Source organism: Bos grunniens, chromosome 4 (genome assembly GCF_055505025.1).
Source record: "Bos grunniens cultivar Pamir isolate PY7600 chromosome 4, Bosgru_T2T1.0, whole genome shotgun sequence".
Classification (NCBI taxonomy): Eukaryota; Metazoa; Chordata; class Mammalia; order Artiodactyla; family Bovidae; genus Bos; species Bos grunniens.
In genome coordinates this window covers 112,891,360-112,912,753 of record NC_141168.1, presented here as the reverse complement: position 1 = coordinate 112,912,753, position 21,394 = coordinate 112,891,360, and the positions used below count along the sequence as shown (strand labels likewise).

General features: G+C 49.7%; 1 protein-coding gene across 2 annotated transcripts in view; it reads right to left on the bottom strand.

Moving 5' to 3' along the window:
- ABCA13 (ATP binding cassette subfamily A member 13) overlaps nt 1-21,394 on the bottom strand; it is a 393,960-nt gene that overhangs the window by 197,583 nt on the left and 174,983 nt on the right. For both annotated transcript variants that reach the window (XR_015163267.1, XM_086398601.1), the window contains exons 39-41: nt 19,372-19,568; nt 14,599-14,756; nt 13,151-13,381 (exon numbers count right to left, since the gene is read on the bottom strand). Coding sequence is in view for 1 of the 2 variants with exons in the window: in XM_086398601.1 (XP_086254727.1) it covers nt 13,151-13,381; nt 14,599-14,756; nt 19,372-19,568 (586 nt within the window). In the remaining variant the exon portion in view is untranslated. The remainder of the gene's footprint in view (nt 1-13,150; nt 13,382-14,598; nt 14,757-19,371; nt 19,569-21,394) is intronic.

The following is a 21,394-nucleotide window of genomic DNA, read 5'->3' as shown; positions in this document are numbered from 1 at the left end:
ATGCGAGGACAGGAGTCTGTGGGTGACTGCTCAGGGGAGGGGACAGGCCACGTGCAGAGGAGAGAGGGTGTCCCTGATGAGAACCCTCGCAGGGTGCGAGGAGAGGCAATGTGGAGAGGGCAGAGGCGCTGGGCTCTGAGGCAGGGGCTCCACGCCCAGCAAAGGTCTGGTCAGCCTTGTGCCACAGACAGAGGACTCACACATCCCGAGATCAGAGTGACAGTAACTCAGTGCATAACGGCCACAGACCCGGGAGCAGGCAGTGGGTTTCCTCACTCATTGCTCAGCCACAGTCCACTCAGCCTCTCCTGGGGACCATCACTGAGCCAGGCATTGCCCAGTGCTGCCCTTCCCCTGGTGGCATCACCACACACATGCCCCCTCGCTGCTGCCCATTGCTGCAAAGCCCTGGGGTCCTGACCTCAGCCCCGCTGCAGCCTCCCCACCAGGTGGGCTCCCACTGTGACTTCAAGTCACCCCCTCCCTGGACTCTGAACTCTGCAAACAGCATTTCCATCCTGACTGAGTTTATTTCGGGGAATGAGCACAGAAATATTGACTGACTCTTGGCATTCCTGGGAGCCCGTGGCCCCTAGGAGAAGATGGGGAGAGGCTGCCAGGGGAGAAGCAGCTGGCAAGGGGGAGAGACCTGCCTTCTCAGTACATATGATGAATTATTTTGGGCAGAATCCTGCTGAGAGGAGTCTGAGTCCTCCGAATTAGTGATGAGCCATGAGCTGTCATTACTTTCGATCTGATGAGGTTGCTTTTATTAGTAAGATAACCTCTTGCTGATTCCCAGTAAGACCCCAAGGAAAAGCTGCAGACCTCACAATTACTACAAGTGGGAACAATAGCTTAATAATAAGAGAATAGCAACGCTGTGCCATGTGTCACCTTCACTGCCTCATCTCATTAACGGTATTAATAATAAGACACAAAAAATAGAATTGTTGCAAAAAGTGAATGTGTTTGCATGTAAAGCTGGGAAGACAATGCTAGCCAAATGAGAAGCTTGTGATATCTGAGCCCAAGAGTGATGGGAGGAGGAATAATGACAGCTGGACGCCTGCAAAGTGTCACATCACTTAATTATTAAGTTGACCCAATGAGATCGGCATGGTCATCCCCGTAAGAAGAGAGCGCCGAGGCCCAGTGAAACCAGCATTCACCTGATGCATTTACCAAGAATGAAATTAGAAACAGGAGAAATAGTGCAACTCAAGATTCATTCACTGAGCAAAGGCTTCCTTTGTACCTCATTTTAATGGGAATTTTCATTGGGTTTTGAAATGTAATTGTGAATTATGCAAAACATACCTTGAAAACAAAGGAGGGAGTCTTGATAATCATCTTCATCTGCTCTTCTAACAGTTTCCCTCTCTTTCTCCTTTCCTAGCAAGGCAGTGTGTGTGTGTGCATGTGTACCTGTGTACTTGGGACAAGGAAACAAAATAAAGGCAGAGGCCCTGCTCTCAGAAGCTCACAGACCACTGGACAGATCCGTACAACACAGAACTTGTGTCGTAAGGACTAGTCTCAGCGGCCTGGGGCGATAATGTACAGCAGGGTGACTACAGGTAACAATACTGTGTTGTATATTTGAAAGTAGCTGAGAGAATAATTTTTTTAATTTCTCATAACAAAAAAAAACACAATTATGTAAGGCAATGGATATAACTAAATTTATAATGGTGATCATTTCCCAATATATACATAAATCATAATGTTGTGCTCTTTAAACTGATACAATGTTATATGTCGATAAAACTGAGAAGAAAGAAATAACCAAATTAAATATCAGGGACACTAAACAGTGTGAAAACAACTGACAATTTAACAAAACTATGGATTTAAGAACAAAGCCTATGGCACCTCTAAAGGAACAGAAGGTCGGGTGTTGGGGAGCCTTCATTCGGGGATTTGTGTTTTGGTAATTGAGAAGAGCTGCAGGATCCAACTTCCATAATGGTCCCAGGTCACCTCAATGTCAACTGGGCCATCAATCCTCAGACCGCAGGGCCGAGCCTGTGCCCTCATCAAGCACGGTTAGACCCCAAACTTGACCTGCACTGAAAATGCCAGCTTGATGGACTGCATCCTGGAGACAGCCAGTGCAAGACACCTTCTGCCTGGATGCTGCAGAAATTCACAGAACTGACCAGCCTCTGTAAGACAATGGTAGCATCACTGCAGGAAGAACGTGAGCAGAGGAAGAACTGCCTAACTTTGGCCAATGTAACATAAGCTGCGTCTTTCAGCTTCCCCAAAGAGATTTTTTTTTTAAACAATGGAAAATAAAATCATGGAGATGGTTTAAATGGTAAAGAATAAGACAGTCACTGGCCAAGCCTCTCCAGGCATGGGATTCTGGGCAGGGCTCTCTGCTGCCAGGTCACACCGTGCACACAGAAGGACTTCTGTTATTTCAAAGAACTTGAATGAATTCCCAATTGCTGATATAACAAATTGTCACAAACATGGGGCTTATGACAGTGCACATCTACCACCTTATACTCCTGAAGGTCAGAAATCTAAAATGGACCCAAGGACTAAGATCAGGATGTTGCAGAGCTGGGTTCCCTCTGCAGGGGCTGAGGAAGGAGGCCCTCTGCTGCCTTTTTCAGCTCCTAGTGGCCTGTTTCTTTGGCTCGAAGCCCCTTCCTCTGTCTTCAAAGCTCATCGCTGCGATCTCTGCTTCCACAAAGGCATCACCTGCTCCAGGGTTCCAGGGATATGCCGGCTCTGGAGGTTCCGAGTGGTTCTCAGTATATATCTAGAGCTGGAGTGAGTGCAGAGCCTGAGACTCCACCAGGAAGGGATCAGAGGGAGCAGCCCCCTCCTGACCATGACGGCATCCAGCAGCCAGGCTCCTGGGAGAGACAATGACTTTAGCTCCTGGGAATTACAATAGGATCTGGAGCTCAAAGATGGGGGGACATGTTAGAAGACACAGGTCAGCCCAGTGGGGTCCACTGGCTAAATCCGATATGAATTCCAAGTGAATAATTATCACAGTGAACTATAGCTCACTGAACAAAATAGGAAGCCATGCGTCACTATGGACATCAACAGACAGGGTGAAGATACAGTGCTTCCTCATGTTAATGTCAATTTAAAAATGTAGACTCCACACTGGGGTTAGGAAATTGTCCCCTTGGCAGATGTCTCAGCCACAAGGAACACGGAGAAGGGCTACAACCAGTGGGAAAGAGACACATGTACCCCAATGTTCATCGCAGCACTGTTTATAATAGCCAGGACATGGAAGCAACCTAGATGTCCATCAGCAGATAAATGGATAAGAAAGCTGTGGTACATGTATACAGTAATACTCAGCCATTAAAAAGAATACATTTGAATCAGTTCTAATGAGGTGGATGAAACTGGAGCCTATTATACAGAGTGAAGTAAGCCAGAAAGAAAAACACCAATACAGTATACTAATGCATATATGTGGAATTTAGAAAGATGCTAACAATAACCCAGTGTACGAGACAGCAAAAGAGATACTGATGTATAGAACGGTCTTTTGGACTCTGTGGGAGAGGGAGAGGGTGGGATGATTTGGGAGAATGGCATTGAAACATGTATAATATCATATATGAAACGAGTCGCCAGTCCAGGTTCGATGCACAATACTGGATGCTTGGGGCTGGTGCACTGGGACGACCCAGAGGGATGGTACGGGGAGGGAGGAGGGAGGAGGGTTCAGGATGGGGAACACGTGTATACCTGTGGCGGATTCATGTTGATATCTGGCAAAACCAATACAATATTGTAAAGTTAAAAATAAAAGAAAGAAAGAAAGAATGGGAATTTGAAGAATCTCAAAGCATATCCTTACAAAATAAGCAATAATGATGGAAAAAGGAAACAGCTTCCAGGGGAAATGCCTGGCAGACACTGCCTGACCTGGACGATCAACGTTCTGGTCACAGTGTGATGGATGGACCTCCAGCACCAGGCAGTGGGGAGCAAAGAGACAAGGCGGGCCTCCTGTGACTCTCCAGCCAGAAGGTGAACAGGAGGAACCCACAGCACCGCAAAGTGAGGGCTCCATCATCTGCAGGAACATCCAGATCACTAAGTCAAGGGAACAGGGATTCTTCCTGCTTGATGGCTGCTGCCGAGATGGGCAGTGAGCTGAGCAAGACTCGTGTTGATGAATCAGATCCTTTTGCTCTTAAGGGCAAGAGTGGGATGACTGAAACACGATGGGCGAAGAATGCCTGGGGGTTCTTTGTTCTTGAAAGTTGTTCTCAAAGAGTAAAAGTAAATAACTAGAACATGAATGTCAGGTCCTTATTCCCACTCTGGACTTGATTTTTTCCATCCTCTTAATGCTGTGTAAGATGAAGGCATCCAAGCTCAGGCACCAGAGGGAATGACACTCAGGATCCTCTTGACAGAGAGACAACGGAAACCCTCCTAGAGGAACTCTGCAGGCTCGGTGGAAAGAAACTGCCCATCTCACACGGCCAGTCTGACTTCCTAAAATACTAAAAACTTCAGGTATATTAAAACTGCCCTAGGACACTAATCTGGAGAAGGAAATGGCAACCCACTCCAGTATTCTTGCCTGGAGAATCCCAGGGACGGGGGAGCCTGGTGGGCTGCCGTCTATGGGGTCGTACAGAGTCGGATACGACTGAAGCGACTTAGCAGCAGCAGCAGCAGCAGGACACTAATCATGGAGGGACACGCTGTTGGGAGGGAGGGGGGTGCAGCAGTGTAGAGGATGTATGGGAAACCTTGGTACCTTCTGCTCCACTGCTGTGAACCTAAAACGGCTCCAAAAATTAGTCTGTTCAACACCATGCTACTCATATTCACCCTATGTGCATTACGTCAGCAGATTCTGTCTTAGCCTTAGAGACGTCTGTAAACAGACTTTATCTGCAGGTTGTGGGCTCCCACTCTCCTGGCCCACAGCCCCACACAGTAAACACTATCCCTTGCACTGGAGTTGATGTTCAGTCGCTCAGTGGTGTCTGACTCTTTATGACCCCATGAACTGCAGCATTCCAGGCTTCCTTGTCCATCACCAACCCCTCCCGGAGCTTGCTCAAACTCTTGCCCATTGAGTTTCTGATGTCATATCATCTCATCCTCTGTTGTTCCCTTCTCCTCCTGCCTTCAATCTTTCCCAGCATCAGGGTCTTTTCTAATGAGTTGGCTCTTCGCATCAGGTGGCCAAGGTATTGGAGCTTCAGCTTCAGCATCAGTCCTTCCAATGAGTATTCAGGCTTGATTTCCTTTAGAATTGACTGGTTTGATCTCCTTACAGTCCAAGGGCCTCTCAAGAGTCTTCTCCAGCACCACTATTTGAAAGCATCGATAGAGGGGTGGGTATGTAATTGCCAAAATAAAGACAGTGACGACCACAATCAAATTCCACATCCCAGTCTCACTGGCCTGGGGCCTGTTTCGGGACCGTGACTTACAAGGACATGATCGCAGCTCAAGTGAAGCCTGGGCTCCAGCTGCAGAGCCAGGCGTGCCGCTGGCAGCCCCTCCCCACCCACTAGGAAGTCGTCAGGCAGAATGCAGACAAACAAAAGAAAACGTCCTGGGTGCAGTCATAGCCCCACTAACCGTAATCGATCACAGACTCAGGACGCAAAGTCAATACTCACCAAGTGTAAAGACACAAAATTGGTGGAGATGGGTATTTTATAGACAATACCAAACAAAAGAATTTTTTTAAGGGGCTTAATCTTTTTTCCATTTACGAAAGCTTTCTCAAATAGATCCAAATATACTATAAAATTATATTTCATTAAATCTCCTATCTGAGATATATAAAATGTTGGCTGCCCCTAACAACAGATACCTTCTTTTTTAGTATCTGTGTGTGTGTGAGAGAGAGAAGAGAGATGAGACTGTATCAATCAATATTTATTTAGTACCTATTACACACAAAGCGTGTACTAAACGTAGCAGGTGGAAATTACTGCAAGAAACTGGAGGAGCAGATGAGACTTTCAAAGTAATTGAGTAGTTGGTTCTGTGACTCCTCATTGGGCTTGTTTGGGGATGATTAACAGGATGTGATCCACACAGTCAAAGGCTTTGGCATAGGCAATAAAGCAGAAATAGATGTTTTTCTGGAACTCTCTTGCTTTTTCAATGATCCAACAGATGTTGGCAATTTGATCTCTGGTTCCTCTGCCTTTTCTAAAACCAGCTTGAACATCTGGAAGTTCTTGAGAAATCTATATACAGGTCAGGAAGCAACAGTTAGAACTGGACATGGAACAACAGACTGGTTCCAAATAGGAAAAGGAGTACATCAAGGCTGTATACTGTCACCCTGCTTATTTAACTTATATGCAGAGTACATCATGAGAAACGCTGGGCTGGAAGAAGCACAAGCTGGAGTCAAGATTGCTGGGAGAAATATCAATAACCTCGCCCATGGACAGAGGAGCCTGGGAGGCTGCAGTCCATGGGGTCGCTAAGAGTTGGACACGACCGAGCGATTTCACTTTTACTTTTCACTTTCATGCATTGGAGAAGGAAATGGTAACCCACTCCAGTGTTCTTGCCTGGAGAATCCCAGGGACGGGGGAGCCTGGTGGGCTGCCATCTATGGGGTCGCACAGAGTCGGACACGACTGAAGCAACTTAGCAGCAGCAGCAGATATGCAGATGACACCACCCTCATGGCAGAAAGTGAAGAGGAACTAAAAAGCCTCATGATGAAAGTGAAAGAGGAGAGTGAAAAAGTTGGCTTAAAGCTCAACATTCAGAAAACTAAGATCATGGCATCTGGTCCCATCGCTTCAAGGGAAATAGATGGGGAAACAGTGGAAACAGTGTCAGACTTTATTTTTGGGGGCTCCCAAATCACTGCAGATGGTGACTGCAGCCATGAAATTAAAAAACGCTTACTCCTTGGAAGGAAACTGATGACCAACCTAGATAGCACATTTCAAAAGCAGAGACATTACTTTACCAACAAAGGTCCATCTAGTCAAGGCTATGGTTTTTCCAGTGGTCATGTATGGATGTGAGAGTTGGACTGTGAAGAAAGCTGAGCACTGAAGAATTGATGCTTTTGAACTGTGGTGTTGGAGAAGACTCTTGAGAGTCCCTTGGACTACAAGGAGATCCAGCCAGTCCATTCTGAAGGAGATCAGCCCTGGGATTTCTTTGGAAGGAATGATGCTAAAGCTGAAACTCCAGTACTTTGGCCACCTCATGTGAAGAGTTGACTCATTGGAAAAGACTCTGATGCTGGGAGGGATTGGGGGCAGGAGGAGAAGGGGATGACAGAGGATGAGATGGCTGGATGGCGTCACCAACTCGATGGACGTGAGTTTGCATGAACTCCGGGAGTGGGTGATGGACAGGGAGGCCTGGCGTGCTGCAATTCATGGGGTCGCAAAGAGTCGGACACAACTGAGCGACTGAACTGAACTGAACTGAACAGGATGTGAGGTGTGGGGAGGGGACCCTAGAAGAGAAAAGGCAGTTTACAGGGAGGAGAGGTTTTTGGCGGAATGACTCCTTCGAGAAGCAGTGAGAACGGAGCCTTCTGTGTGTCCAGTTCGGTGGAGGTCCCATGATCCTCTGCAATTGCCACAGTGCTTAAGAGTGCATTTTACTGCATGCAATTTAAATAATATATTTTTTAAAAAAGAGAGTAAAGAGAAGGAGGATTTTAAAATGCCCGAAAGGAACCATATTCAATATCTTTTGATAAACTATAATGGAAAATAATCTGAGATAGATAGATAGATAGATATAACTGAATGACTTTTGTTGTACACCAGAAACTAACTAACACAACATTTTACATCAACTATAGCTCAACAAAATCAAAGAAGTGTTCAAAAAGAACATGTATGGGTAAAGTAAAAATATTTTGGAGAAGAAAGGCAGATACTAACCAGAAAGGAATATTTAAGGAATACAGCATAAAAACCATTTTTAGAAGTCATGCTATGATGGAACACTGATCATGACATTAAAAATATAAAGAAACCTTTAATTTCAGAATAAATCACTGCACGGGTACTCTGGACACAGCAGCAGAAAAAGTAATACTGGTAAGTCTTCACCTTTGTGTGTTTCCTTGTTATTTGTAACCTGTACTCAGTATTATTATATTACTCGATCCAGACGAAAACTGCGTGTGAAAGTTAGGGAAGATTTGTCTCCTTTAGGAATGAGAAACGTGGAGTTCCAGCCTAGGATGGAAGACCGGCTTCCCCTGACAGCAAGACCCGCTCACTCCCCGGACCTCACACTCCCTCCTCCCCAGTGGGACAGGGGACGACTCGGGGACTCGGGGAAGGGGTTACCAGGGGAAAAAACGCTGGGCTTACAAACAGGTGCATGATTACAGTTCTGAAGGTTCCTAACTTTGTCCCAGAAATCACACTTCTGACTCTAAGGCGAGGACAGCAGAACGCCCCCCACACCCTGTTCACCGAGCTCTGCATCATCTTATTGACAGTATGGAAACACTGCACACGATTTAAGTGCCCTACAGGGCAGAAGTGAGAAACTGCATCGTGGAACTGCTTGATGCTAGAAATTATGTAGCCATAAAGATAACGGTTATGGGGGAAATGGATACTGCTTGAGATAAATAGCGTTAATTGGGTAACTCCTGATTCTTTTATATACACACACACATATATAAATGCAATGAGATTTCAAACCTAATTTAGAATTCTGGGCAAGGGAATTCCCTCAGCATCCAGTGGTTAGGAATCTGAACTTCCACTGAAGGGAGCACAGGTTCAGTCCCCGCTGGGGAATTAAGGTCCCACGTGCCCTTTGGCCAAAAATAAATAAATAAATGCAAATTATATAAAGGAAAATAGAAATAAATTAAATTCTGGGCAGGTTCCTAACAAGCTGAAGGTCTCCACGGAGAAGAGAGGAAAGAGATGGGGGTGAGCTGGGTGTGGTCAGAAATCAGGGAGAAGCCACGAGAGGGGGACCCAGGGGAGGCTGAGAGAGGAGGCTGGCAGGTGAAAGAGCCCAGCAGGAGAAGGGACACTCCCATGAGATGGGGTGGAGGCCCCAAGGATGCCCCATCCAGGGAGAGTGGCCCCAGGCTGCAGTCTCCCACGCAGGCCCCAGTCACACTGAACCACACCAGGCCTACGCTGGGGTCCCCTCCGTCAGCCCAGCTCCCTGCTCCTCAGTGGAGGCACAGAGCGCAGGGGGCAGACGTGCCCATAGCCTGAAGGCAGGACCACAACCCGTGGGCTCTACGTCCAGTGCCTGGGCTGGGCCTCCCTGAATTCTGTCAAAACCTCGAGGGCCATCCCACGAGGCAGCCAGACAAGGGCTTCCTGAGGCAGGTCATCATCGCCCAGGCATGAGGGGAGCATACAGAAACCTCCACTTCTACCCCGAGATGAACCCTGTCAGCAGATAAGAATCCCTAGCATTTAAGGCATCACTACACATGTTCTAGGTCAGCCATGTAGCCATGGTCAACAGTTTGACAGAGGTCACCTCACTGTTTCCTCTGCTTCAGCAGGCCACAGCTTGCTGTTGCACTTCAAGTCAATTTTCCATCAATTTGTCTAGCTTTTACCGAAATAAGGGGCCTCCCAGGTAGTACTAGTTGTAAAGAACTGCTGCCAATGCAGGTAGACGTTAAGAGACCCAGATTCAATCCCTGGGTCGGGAAGATCCCCTGGAGGAGGACATGGCAACCCATTCCAGTGTTCTTGCCTGGAAAATCTCACGCAGAGGAGCCTGGCGGGCTACAGTCCCTGGGGCCACAAAGAGTCAGACAGGACTGAAGCAACTCAGCATGCAATAAGAATAACGCTTATGAAGGAGACAACTGGCTTAAAAAGACCTGGCAGATGATAGTGATACAAACAAACAGGTAAACAGCAGGGCTGCCATCTCTCCTCCAGAAGCTTCCTTGCTGTGGGCAGGGCTGGAACATGCAGCCACAACCATCATTTGAAAAAAAAGAAGGAAGCGATTAGGGAAAAAGAAAGAGAGGAGAGAGGGAAGGAAAGGAAGGAGGAATGAAGGGAAGAAGGGAGGGAAGGAAGGAGAGAGGGGGAAGGGAGGGAGTTACTAAGAATACTGAAGGATCTGATTTACATAAAGCATAGTTCTCAATAAGCCTCTTCTTGGATGTTCATGCTGCCTCGAGACAGTACTGACTGGTTCCATGAAGCGTACTGATTAATGAAACATTTAAAAGCTGAGCATCTGCCCAGAACTTAAAGACCCTCCTCACCACGTTCCCTGGGATGCTTAAAGCCATAAAATAGGCCGATCCCTCCCCACCACCTCCCTCCACCTCGCAACAAGCATCACAGGATTCCTGAGGTTCCCTGTTTCCCGGGCAGCAGAGGAAGATGCCACTAACACGAAGGAACACTTGCTCTAGCTATGGCTTTAGCCGTAAATAAGTGAGCACACACGTGAGAAGGGTGAACACTCGTTACTGGTGAGTGTGTTTGGTCCAAAAGGCTGAGCCATGCCCCCTCAGGCCCGGCAGCCCTAGCTAGTCCAGCGAGCGCAGGACATGTGTCCATCTGTCCACACCAGGCAACATACCCTAGGAAACATCCAGCGACAAGATGACTCCAGAGAGACAGTGCGTAACACGTCTGCGCGTGACTGGCAAACCCCTCTTCTAACAATTTGAAAAAAACTCGTCTTCTTTTTCAGGTGACCTAGGCTGGCAAAACAACACCCAAAGGCACCTCCTCTCCATCTGCAGAGAAGCTGTGATTCACACCACACAGAGGCTCCTAACTGTACATATCACGAGCTTGCTAGTAACTAGTGACTAGGTTCCTGGATGACTCAGACTGGTCATCCAGACTTCAGAGGACAGTGCCAGTGGTGTGTGGCATAACCACAGTCCAGACCCATCGGGGCTCCAAGCAGCTGCCCGGGCCATCCACCCAGGTCAAAGGAGAACCCCAACCCCGCTGACTCAGGCATCGTGGGAGAGGGTCTGGGAAATGCCCCGTCTGCTATATCCACACAGGCAGGTCGGATGACAGCCAAAGGCCCTGGGCAAGAGGTGCCTTTTCCTGGAGCATACACGCAATTTAATTCCACTGTTACCCCAAAGCCGCAGCAACAGTCTCACATTCCAAGGCAAGAAGGACCTTTACTGCTTTGCCTGGTTCATTCCAGGCATTTAACTATTACGGGTAATTCCTGGAATAATTATTCCATTTCAAAGACCACAAAACTGAGGCTCAGGAGTTGAATGACTCATCCGAGGCCGCAGGTACTGGAGGGGGAAAGGTGTGGGCTGAGACTCACCACCTCCATGGTGACAGGCTGTCCCCACAAGCCGGACACCCCGCCACTCAGCAAACACTCGTCAGGATGTGAGGGCGATCTGGCTGCGACATCCGTCACTCCGCTGATCGCCAGGGTGACTCGGTTGACCTGGCTGCCTAGGGGTCTTTGCCCTTCCTCCCTCACCACTCCATGGGTATCCCTTCTGAAGCTGCGAGCTCAGGTGAAGAGGACGACCATCCCTGATAGAGAAGGATCAGGCTTCGGTCAAGGGTGTACAAGCAGCTGTGCTCCCTTACTAGAACCTCCAAGCAAGCTCTCAAGGCAATGCTGATCAGCAGCCACTGGGCCAAGCGTGCACCAGCGCAGCAGAGTGCAGCTGGGCACAGAAGACCCTCAGCATCCTAGGCGCAAGATGGCAAGTCAGAGGGGGTTGTGGAGAGGACCATAGTGGGGCAGGCAGAGAAGGCGCACAGAGCTTCCAGGACCGTGGGATCAGAGCTGCCTCTCAATGGGGAAAGCATCCGTGTCTCAGCTGGAAGGACGACAGAGGGAAAGCCGGCCCTGACAAAGAGGGTTCAGGACTCCAAGCTCTGGCTGAGGAAGCAGCTCATATCCACCCTTCCTGGTTGTGAATCAGGCTATCCCCTGTTGTCCTATAGGCCTCAGCTGCTCTTTTAACAAGAACAAGAGGACAGCTGATGGTCCATGGAAGCCAGAGCATCCCCCCAATGGTGACCCATTCAACATGACCCACTCTCAGAAAACCTAGGTCCAAGAGCAGCACTATCATTTATAAGCCCTGCAATCCAGGGTAAAATTAGCCTATCAGAGCCTCAACCTTAGAACAGGAATAATAAGTTACAGAGTTAGGAAGGGAAAATCAAATACATTCTATGCGTAAAAGCTGCTTGTAGCACTGCAAATCTTTTACTGCTTTCCAATCTTTTATGACCACTTATTCGCAGCAGCAATTCAACAGAAAAGTTGCAGTGGCCGCTGTCACCTGGAGTCACACTGATTTACACACAAGTGGCTGCCTTACCTACTGCATCACTAACCCAACCAGGGATGTGCCTTCAGCCCCCAAATCCCTTCCAAAACCCAACCAGAAGTTCAGCCTTTGACATTCTAGAAGCCTCAGTATTTTAATTCTCGTGGCCACTGAAAGTCCCAGGTGTTACTCTATTACTATTCTCGGGTAATACAGAGAAGGTGGCCCAAGGTTCTTTCCAGACGTTTTTAACCTTCAGCACTTGACTTTCATTTGAAATCTGCAGTGCTTTGTAAAACTCAGATCTGGCTCACAATCAACCTCAAGGCCCTCACACACAGCTTGCCATTGGATTGTCTACACAAAATAGCAACTTCCTCCTGGAGGAAAAGCCTGCCTCTGGCTCCTTGGAGCATTCATGAAGAAACCACACCCATACTCTGAGGGGCAGGCACCAGCATGATTTCCCTTGGAGGAGGGGGAATGGGAGGGGAGCAGAGTGGAAGGAGCATCGTTCCCATGGGTGAGCTTCTGCCTATCTTTTCCCAGGGTGGGGCTGGGACTTCTGAGCAGAACCAGGTCCAGAGAGAAAAGAGGACGCTTCCAGGTGAGCAAACAGGACCAGCCAGCCTCCCGCTGCTGAAACTGTCTGGAGAACTAGTGCTTCTGGATTAAAGAAATCAAAGTTCTCAAATATAAAAATGCTATCCCCCTTAAAGAACCAGTCACCTATCGAGTGCATTAAATTCATATAAATGCCATGCCTGCCACGAATCAGAGCTGGGAAGTTAATGAAAATGCACAGGGTGCCCAGCACGTCCTTCCCTGCTGTCTCTCCCACGCACAGCGGCAAAGCACAGACCAGAAAAGCCTGCTCGAGTATCTCTTATCAGCAGGTACCTCTTCTAAGGTGGTGTCTGAGAGCCCGTAGCCTGTCAGGCACAGCTTGTGGAGGTTCTGGTCGAGGGCCTGGAAGAGCCCTCTGAAGCAGGCTCTGTCTGCACCCTCAGGGATCACGTAGCTCAGCTCGCCCTGGCTGCTGCCTTGAAGAGATGCTTGCGGGAGGTAGGTCTGGATCAGAGACGTGGCACAAGCTGTGTCCTTCGGGTCATCAGCCTCTGGAACAGAAGGCTACCCCCCAATAAAGCAGGGGAACAGTAAGGAAAGCAAACCCAAACATACTAAATTTACATTAACTGGTTTCACCTCTACCCCTAAGCAAATTGTTTTGAAATTTCATCCAAGCAGCAAAATCAAGAAACAGCATTTCCAGGATGCATTGCACCTTTTCCTTTTTAAATTTAAATCTAGTGGGAAAGCTGGCCAGGCAAGATGTAACACTAATTGGTCCCCAGGTACATGAGACAGGCCCCCAGGAGGTCTATGCTTACGGACACCCTCGCTGCCTACGGAGAATCCTGAAAGCCACTCCAGCCCAGCAACTGGACCACAGGATATGGGGCTGAGCCTTTCTAAAAGGGAGACAAGGACCCCCACCCATGGAGGAACGCCCCCTCCCCCAGGACAGTAAGACACTCCCCCTGAATAGAGAGGAAGATAGAATAGAGAGGAAGATAAGATAGAAAGGAAATAAGAACCTGGACTCAGGGCCACCAAGGGTCAGACCATCAAGACTCAGGGGCGGGGCGGGGGTAGGGGGCAACTTAGAGACCTCAGCCCTGAATTCCAGCCCCAGAGCAATTCCGGCCCGCCCCCAGCTGACACAGGGCAATGAGGATGTCTCTCATTGAGAACTCTGACTTCACCCTTTCTATGGTATAGCTTTTGCCTCTTAACCAAGCATCAGGGTCAGAAAGTTACCTGGGAACAGGTGGGGCCATGATGGTGCCCAGCCAGCCTCTCAGGCCAACCCTGTTTCCCATCAGGGGCCCTGAATCCCACCTGACTCCTCCTGGCAGACAGAAAGCGTCTGTGAGGCCCCACTCATTGCTGTAAAACTTATTTTAGCATCAGGGCCTCTGTACACAAAGGTTTCCACTTAACTACCCCCTCCTTTCCCAGCCTCATCCCAGGCCCTCCCACCTCCCTGCCTCCCAACTCCGCGCCCACCAGTGACCATGCTCTGTTTATCACTTTCTCGGCCACACTGTTTCCTCCCCAAAGACTGAGACCCCCAAGGACCCTGTGCAGAAAGCACGCCCCCTATTTTGTCACCTCCCCCAAGATCCACAGCCAGCAAGGCCCTGCCTGGATTTGGGATGAAGATCTGCTGAATGACTTGACTGCAACGTGGAAATGCTGTAACTGAGGAACAGTTTCGATTCGTCTCCTCCATTCCCCCAACCGAGGAGAGCCACGTCTCCCTGTGTCCGCTACCAGGGTCTCACCTGCCTGCTGAGCGTCAGGCGGAACCCCTGGGCATGGGCCTGGGTCAGGCTGGCAGGGGGCCCAGAACAGCGGAGCCGCCCCCGCTGCAGCACAGCCACGTGGTCACTCAGTGCCTCAGCCTCATCCAGGTGGTGAGTGGTGAAGATGATCGTCCGACCTGCAACCCAGAAAAAGGGGCATCAGATCCGCACGGCACACCAGGGGTTCATCCCCTCCCTCCAGTGGAGGAGCTGGGGCAGGGGGTTGGTGGTGTCAAGAGCATCACAGGGTTTTAAGTCAGTTGAGATCACCCCCCAAATCAGAGCCCCGGAAACACCTTGGGGTTAGGACGTGGCTTCTGCAAACCCACCATCACCAGGCGTGACACTAAGGGGCAAGCCAGGGTGTCCCCGGGTCCAGTCGCCCCATGTGTGAGCCCCGAGACAGATCACTGAGTGGATGTAGAAGAGAAATTCACAAAGAGACAGCTGAACGGGACATCCTTCTCTGTCCTCTGATCCTTGACCCTCCACCCTCAACCTCACTACCACCTCTGCCGGATGCTGGGAGAAGCTCTGTCCTATGGAAGCACTGCTGCTGCTGCGTGAGAACATCAGTAAGCACTGTGAAGGGCAGGGTAGCATCCAAGGGGCCAGTCGACGCCCTTGTCAAGTGATGTGACCACGAGTCATGGGGGGCACCACACTTACCTCCTCCTGGGAAGAGCTCACAGCAGCCAAGGCCACAGAGAGAGCATTCTGGGCACTGGGCAGGGGGCGAGGGAGGGGTGGGCATGAGCCAGGGCCTCCCCAGGAAGAAAGAGGGCATGTGGCCACTTTTTGCAGAAACAAATGATCAGCTTATATGTATCCTTTATGAATTCTCACATCTGGTCACATTTTCCAGCCTTTTCTGGGGGAGGAAAGGGCCCAAACTGACCTCAGGGGGCCCGAGGCCAGAGAGCCTGGAAGGCATTTTCATAAATTTCATGTCAGTTACATGAAGGGACACTCTCTGAACTTTTACTTTCTATTGGCTTGGCCAAGAAGTTTTTTGGGGATGTGACAGAAAACTCTGAACAAACTTTTTAGCCAACTCAATACATTCCCCCACAGGCCTATATCAAGCCCAATTCTACCTATTCTGGTTTACTGAATAAACACACTGATTGATTCTTATCTCAAAAGCAAATTTTCCAAGAGCAAAAACTGAACATGATTTTAACTCTGCGTGCCTGTGTGCTAGGTCGCTCCAGTCATGTCTGAGTCTTTGCAACCCTATGGACTGTAGACTGCCAGGCTCCACTGTCCATGGGATTCTTCAGGCAAGAATACTGGAGTGGGTTGCTAGGTCTTCCTCCAAGGGATCTTTCCAACCTGGGGATTGAACCTGCATCTCTTATGTCTCCTGCATTGGCAAGTGGGTTCTTTACCACTAGCGCCACCTGGGAAGCCCAATTTTAACTCTATCTGAGTTTATATTTTTAAATAGCAGAGAAAGATAGAAAGACCAGGATTCTCAATTCATCTTTTAAAAACTACATCAAAAGGAAACCATGATATGTAGACCCTAGAGTGACGAGGAGCAGGGGGCATGGTGGCTACTTTCACCACGTGGTGTACGTGTGCTCAGTCACGTCTGGCTCTTTACCACCACATGGTCAGTAGCCCGCCGGGCTCTTCTGTCCATGGAATTCTCCAGGCAAGAATACTGGACTGGGCTGCCATTTCCTTCTCCAGTTTACCTAAAAGGTATGTGCCTATTCTATTGTTCACCAGCGATGTGTCCCAAAGGCCGAAGCCAAATCCCCTCACAACACAAGTTCCTTCAAGGCTAAGAAAATATGCTCAGTCCCTGATCTGGAGTTAAGAGACCAGATGACGTGTTTGCAGACAATCATATCATCTAAAAATTAAAGTCAGCTGGAATGTAAATTCCCCAAAAATGTAGATGAAGTTCACAGATGTTTGATGCTTCTCAGTGGACATTTAGGCAACTTGAGACACACCTCAACCCTCAACGGACAAGTGTCACTCTGCAAGACACGTCTTTACTGCTTCCCCGGTTCGGGTGCTGCCTCTGAACCCCTCTCCTCAGGAAGTGATCTTTCCCACACCCACTTCTCTTGTTTAACAGCACTGATGAACGGCCACTGGCCAGGCACCCACGTACCAGGTGCTCATCTGTAAACATTCACACACACCTCACACCACCCTACCAGCGGCATGATCCCCTCCACTTGCAAACAGGAAAACTGTTTGCCCAGAAGGGTGAGATCATTTCTCCAGGCCATATAGGACGTGTGGAGCAGGAGGGGGACGAGCAGACTGATTTGCTCTGGTACCTTTTCCATTTTTATTGCTCCCATTAAGGCAGGCACAGAAGCACTGGTCACCAGGCAGTCGGCACTGCTTGTCACTCAGCAGGAAACAAGGGTCAGGCCCCAGGAAGACAGAGCCCCAAACACCCGAATTCTGCCAGCAGAACCCTCTTCTACTCAGCAGGGGTCGCTTGTTTTCATGCTGCGCTTAGATCTGGTTTACAAAGCTGTGGCCCAGCTGCCTGGAGGCTTGGAGCTGTTTCCAGAAACGACTACATTTTGATTCTTGAAAACATATTTCCCTCCTAGGACCCCCCACCCGATCCTGATTCTGCACGTCAGCCAGTCTTCCAAGGAGCCCCTGAAAGACAACCATTGCCAAACGACCAAGAACAGTGAGAAAACATTTAACTCATAAGAAGAGAATCTGAAGAAAGTTGCCTATTTCTGAGATTTTTATTGGATCTAGTTTTGTATCCAATTAAAATTAAGCTTGTGACTCAAATGTTCTGTCAGCTGAGCCATGAAGACCCCAACTCTGATTTTTCAAGTAAACAAGAGCCATGAACTTGTGGTATGAAATTCGAGCAGTATGCAATTCATGCGAGCAGGGAAACAAAATCTACTGATCTGTCTGCCTCTCACCCATCCTTGTCATCTGCCCCCACTCCAGGAGCAGGGCAATGATTTACATTTATCTCAAAACTCCATCAGTCCTTTAAATGGTGTTCAAAAGTCACAAGTTTTCATTTCTGGTCTCTACTTTCCTCCCCAGAAGGCCTTAGGTAAGTGGATGGATGGGATCTCGGAGCAATGGGCAGGCGAGGTGCTCAGGCGCAGTGTGGTCAGTGTCTCCTGGCCCCAGGTGATGACTCAGACCTGTCCCTGCCCTACCTGTACAGCAGAGCCTCAGACAAGGTCAGTCCATGGCCTTGAGCACCTCCTACTTCCTGGGGCTCCTCAGTCCAGCTGGCTGCCCGTTCCCTAGGCTCTCCCAGCTTCCAGGGCCCACCTAGTCCCTCCAGGCAGCCTCCCTGGCAGGCTCTGCTCCCTATCAGTCCAGAAGCTGGGAATTGTGAAAGTTCAGGACACCTGCACTGGGCATAGCCCTGGGCCAGGGTCCTGCTTGGCCTCATGAGCTCTGACGTAGCTGCACCAGGTCCGATGAATCTGTGCCCCCGGCACAACCTCATGGTCCTGGAATGATCGCCCAGCGCAGGCCAGTGCCCAGAAAGGAATAGAAAGCCACGCCTGCATCTGATTTTCCTGTGTCCTTCTGCAGCTCCTCTACATTTTTGGAATAGAAAGGATAAGATGGTCCTTTCAGGGCTTCTCCCTGACCCCAGACTAAGCTTTAAGTGGCAGGGGCATCTTTCCTGCCCTAAGGAGAGAATTTGATGACTTTTCTTGGGTCCCTTCTCCTTGCATTTCTTAAGGAGCAAACCCTAACTTCAGGGAAGTGAAGGTTTCAGGTCAAGTCAGAAAGGCTTTGTACCCAAAAGGGCAAAAAGAAAAGCAAAACTGTGTTTTGTAAGAATCAGCAATAACCCTGCCACTGACGCTCCCACACCTGTCTAGAAGCACAAGATATGTTCCCCTATTCCTGAGGTTTCTTTCCAAATTCCAGTGTTTCTATACAAAATGCCCATAGCAATGTTTTCTGGCTGTCACACAGGAGAAATGAGAAGCTGGAAATCAGTAACTGCCCATCTCAAGTTAGAAATTCACCTTAACAAAGACGAGAAACCTGAAGCCTCCAGACCAGATGTCCACTCCTCCCTTGGCTGGGTGAACCGCCTCTGAGGCTGGCTTTAAGCAAACCCCACACCCTTCTCTCTGTGTCTCAGTTTCCTCACTGAAAAAAGTGAGGAAACTCTTTTTTTCCAGATTTTAGTTGGGATACCCCTTCTGACAATCCCAAAATTACTCCAGAATGGAAGCCACTGTGGATGAGTGCTGTGTCCGCTCGTATCATGCGTAACATGCTCGAAAGGCACCACTGCTGGTTCTGAGCAACCCCCAGACCCCCAATACCATGGGGAGGTCACGATGGATGTGTCTCTTCTCTATGCGCCCCTGGGTAATTTTTTTATTGTTTGGGGGGAGGTGGGGGGAAGCGTGCTCTACAGCATGTGCAATCTTAGTTCCCCTGCACCCCCTGCACTGGAAGCCATGAGACTTAACCACTGGACCGACAGGAAAGTTCCAGGAATTTTTCTTTTCCCTGGGAATATGTATCATTATTGGGACATGGGCCTCATTCCTCTCCACCTCAATACCCAAGAAAAAACAGAGCGATATCGTCTTTCACGGTGACAGGATGAAGAAGATAAAGCACAACCCTCCTCCATGATATCGCGGGAAAAGGACATGGAGCACAGCCCTTCACGGTGATAGGACGGAAAGAGAACTTAAAGCACCGCCCTCCTCCGTGATATCGCGGGAAGAAAACTAGCGCTCCGCTGAGCCCCACCTTGTCGGTACTTGAGGAGGATGTCCCAGATGCCACGGCGGGAGCACGGGTCCACCCCGCTGGTGGGTTCATCTAAGACCACGGTCCCCGACGCGCCCAGGAAGGCGATGCCAATGGACAGCTTTCTTCGCGTGCCTCCCGAGAGCACTCGAGCCTGTTGGTGCTGGTGTGGCGTCAGCCCCACATCCTGAAGAGTTCTGAAACGAGAACAGAGCCCTCAGTCTCCCGGACTCCTCAGCGGCGCATGACGTCCCACTCTGGAAGGAAACAGTCACCGCGAGGACTCGGCTTTTTCTCATCCGCGGACACATGGCGGGACTCAGAACCACGTGCCCATGATCCTGACGCCACAGTGCCGGCCTCCTTGGGGACCAGATACGACCACATCCAGGGACCCAGCATGAGGCCCTGGCAGCAGGGCGTGCCGGGTGGGTCCTGCTTGTAGGAAGTACGTGCTGTGTCCCCTCTGGATTCGCTCACCTGCCAAGGGACCTCCATCCCCTCAGGACCCTGGGGAGGATGGCCGATGGGCAGGTGTGGTCAGAGCAACAGGCAGAGGCCGCCCACTGTCCATCCACGCGTCTACAGAAGACTGACCTGGCCCAGGAGCACTAGCTCCGCATCAGCCCCTTCCTGCCTGAGTACCTGGGACGCAGCCCAGGTTTGCAGAGCAGGAGCGACAGATGCCGCTAACATGAGGACCAGCCCTCTTCTCTCCACGAACTTCCAATCCCCGCACTGACTGCAGACACCCAGCATCTTCCGATGCATAGGAAGCGCCACTTCACAAGCATCCTCTCACTCTGCACCATGTGCCCAGTAACACGTGAACACTTAAAACTGTCACCACCTACTTCATCTCACTCTCTGTTAAGCCCCCTCTTGGAGCAGCAGCACCGTCCCCCCCTATCCGCCCCCCCCCCCCCCACACACACACAGGAAACCTTCCTCTGAGCACCACACCCAGTAGATTCCCTCCGTCTGAGCCACAGGCCAATCACAACTTCCCCGAGGCCAAGGAGCAGCCAGAGGAGGAGGAGTCAGGGAGAGGAGGGATTACAAGGTTCCATGCAGTTGAGCTTCAAGACTGTTGGGACCCAGAAAACTGCAAAACTCTCATGCAAACACCAGTAAAATCCCAGGTACTTGCACCTGAGCAATGAGTAAACGTTTCACTGTTGACAGATTCCTCATCCAGACCCAGAAGGAGCCCAGGCTCCTTCTCAGGTCTGGTTGTCAGTAGGCCCACTGGACCGTTAGTCCATGTGGCTCTGCATTTCCTGTGGAGTGAACCTCAACCTACATTTATAGCAGTTTTTGCCCTTGTCAGATGCTCCCATTGTGGACAGCAGCCCAGTTGGGAGGAAGAGGACAAGTGGCCCATCTCAGCAGGGGGCTGTCTTGACCTTTATTCCCATTAGAAGCCAGCAATCCCTTCCCACCTGGTGGCTCCTGCTCCAGAGGAGGTGACCCTCTGGGGATTAATCCCATTAGTTCCATTAACCAGAGATTGACTGACACAGAAAACAAAAACAAGGCAGTGAGATGTCAGATGTTCTCAAACATCCACATCCTAATTACACTTCTACCTTAAACCAAAACCCTCCCCGTTCTCTGTTGATCTTGAAGTCAGCACACTCCTAGCCACTCAGGACCAAACCACACCCTGGACCTGGCTGATTCCAGCATCCACGGCCCCGCCAGAGGCTCAATTCCACCCATCCTCTCCCACACATCCTTTCGCCAGCCGGTCCCTGCCTCCAGCTATCACTCCCACAAAATGGAACTCTCTTCCCTTCCCCCTCCTTGCTTCCTGTGTCCACAGGCTCTGCCTGCCACAGTGTCACGGCCACCCCCCACAGATCCCAACCACTGCTCACAGGATGGCACCCAGAAAGCCACCCACCTTGTGTTGCCTCAGTGGTTTGTTCAGTATTTGAAATGTCTGTTTCTCTTTCATCTTGATATTGTCGCAAATCTTTGCTCCATTTTTGCATAAAACTCCTCAGAAGAGTTCAGTTTC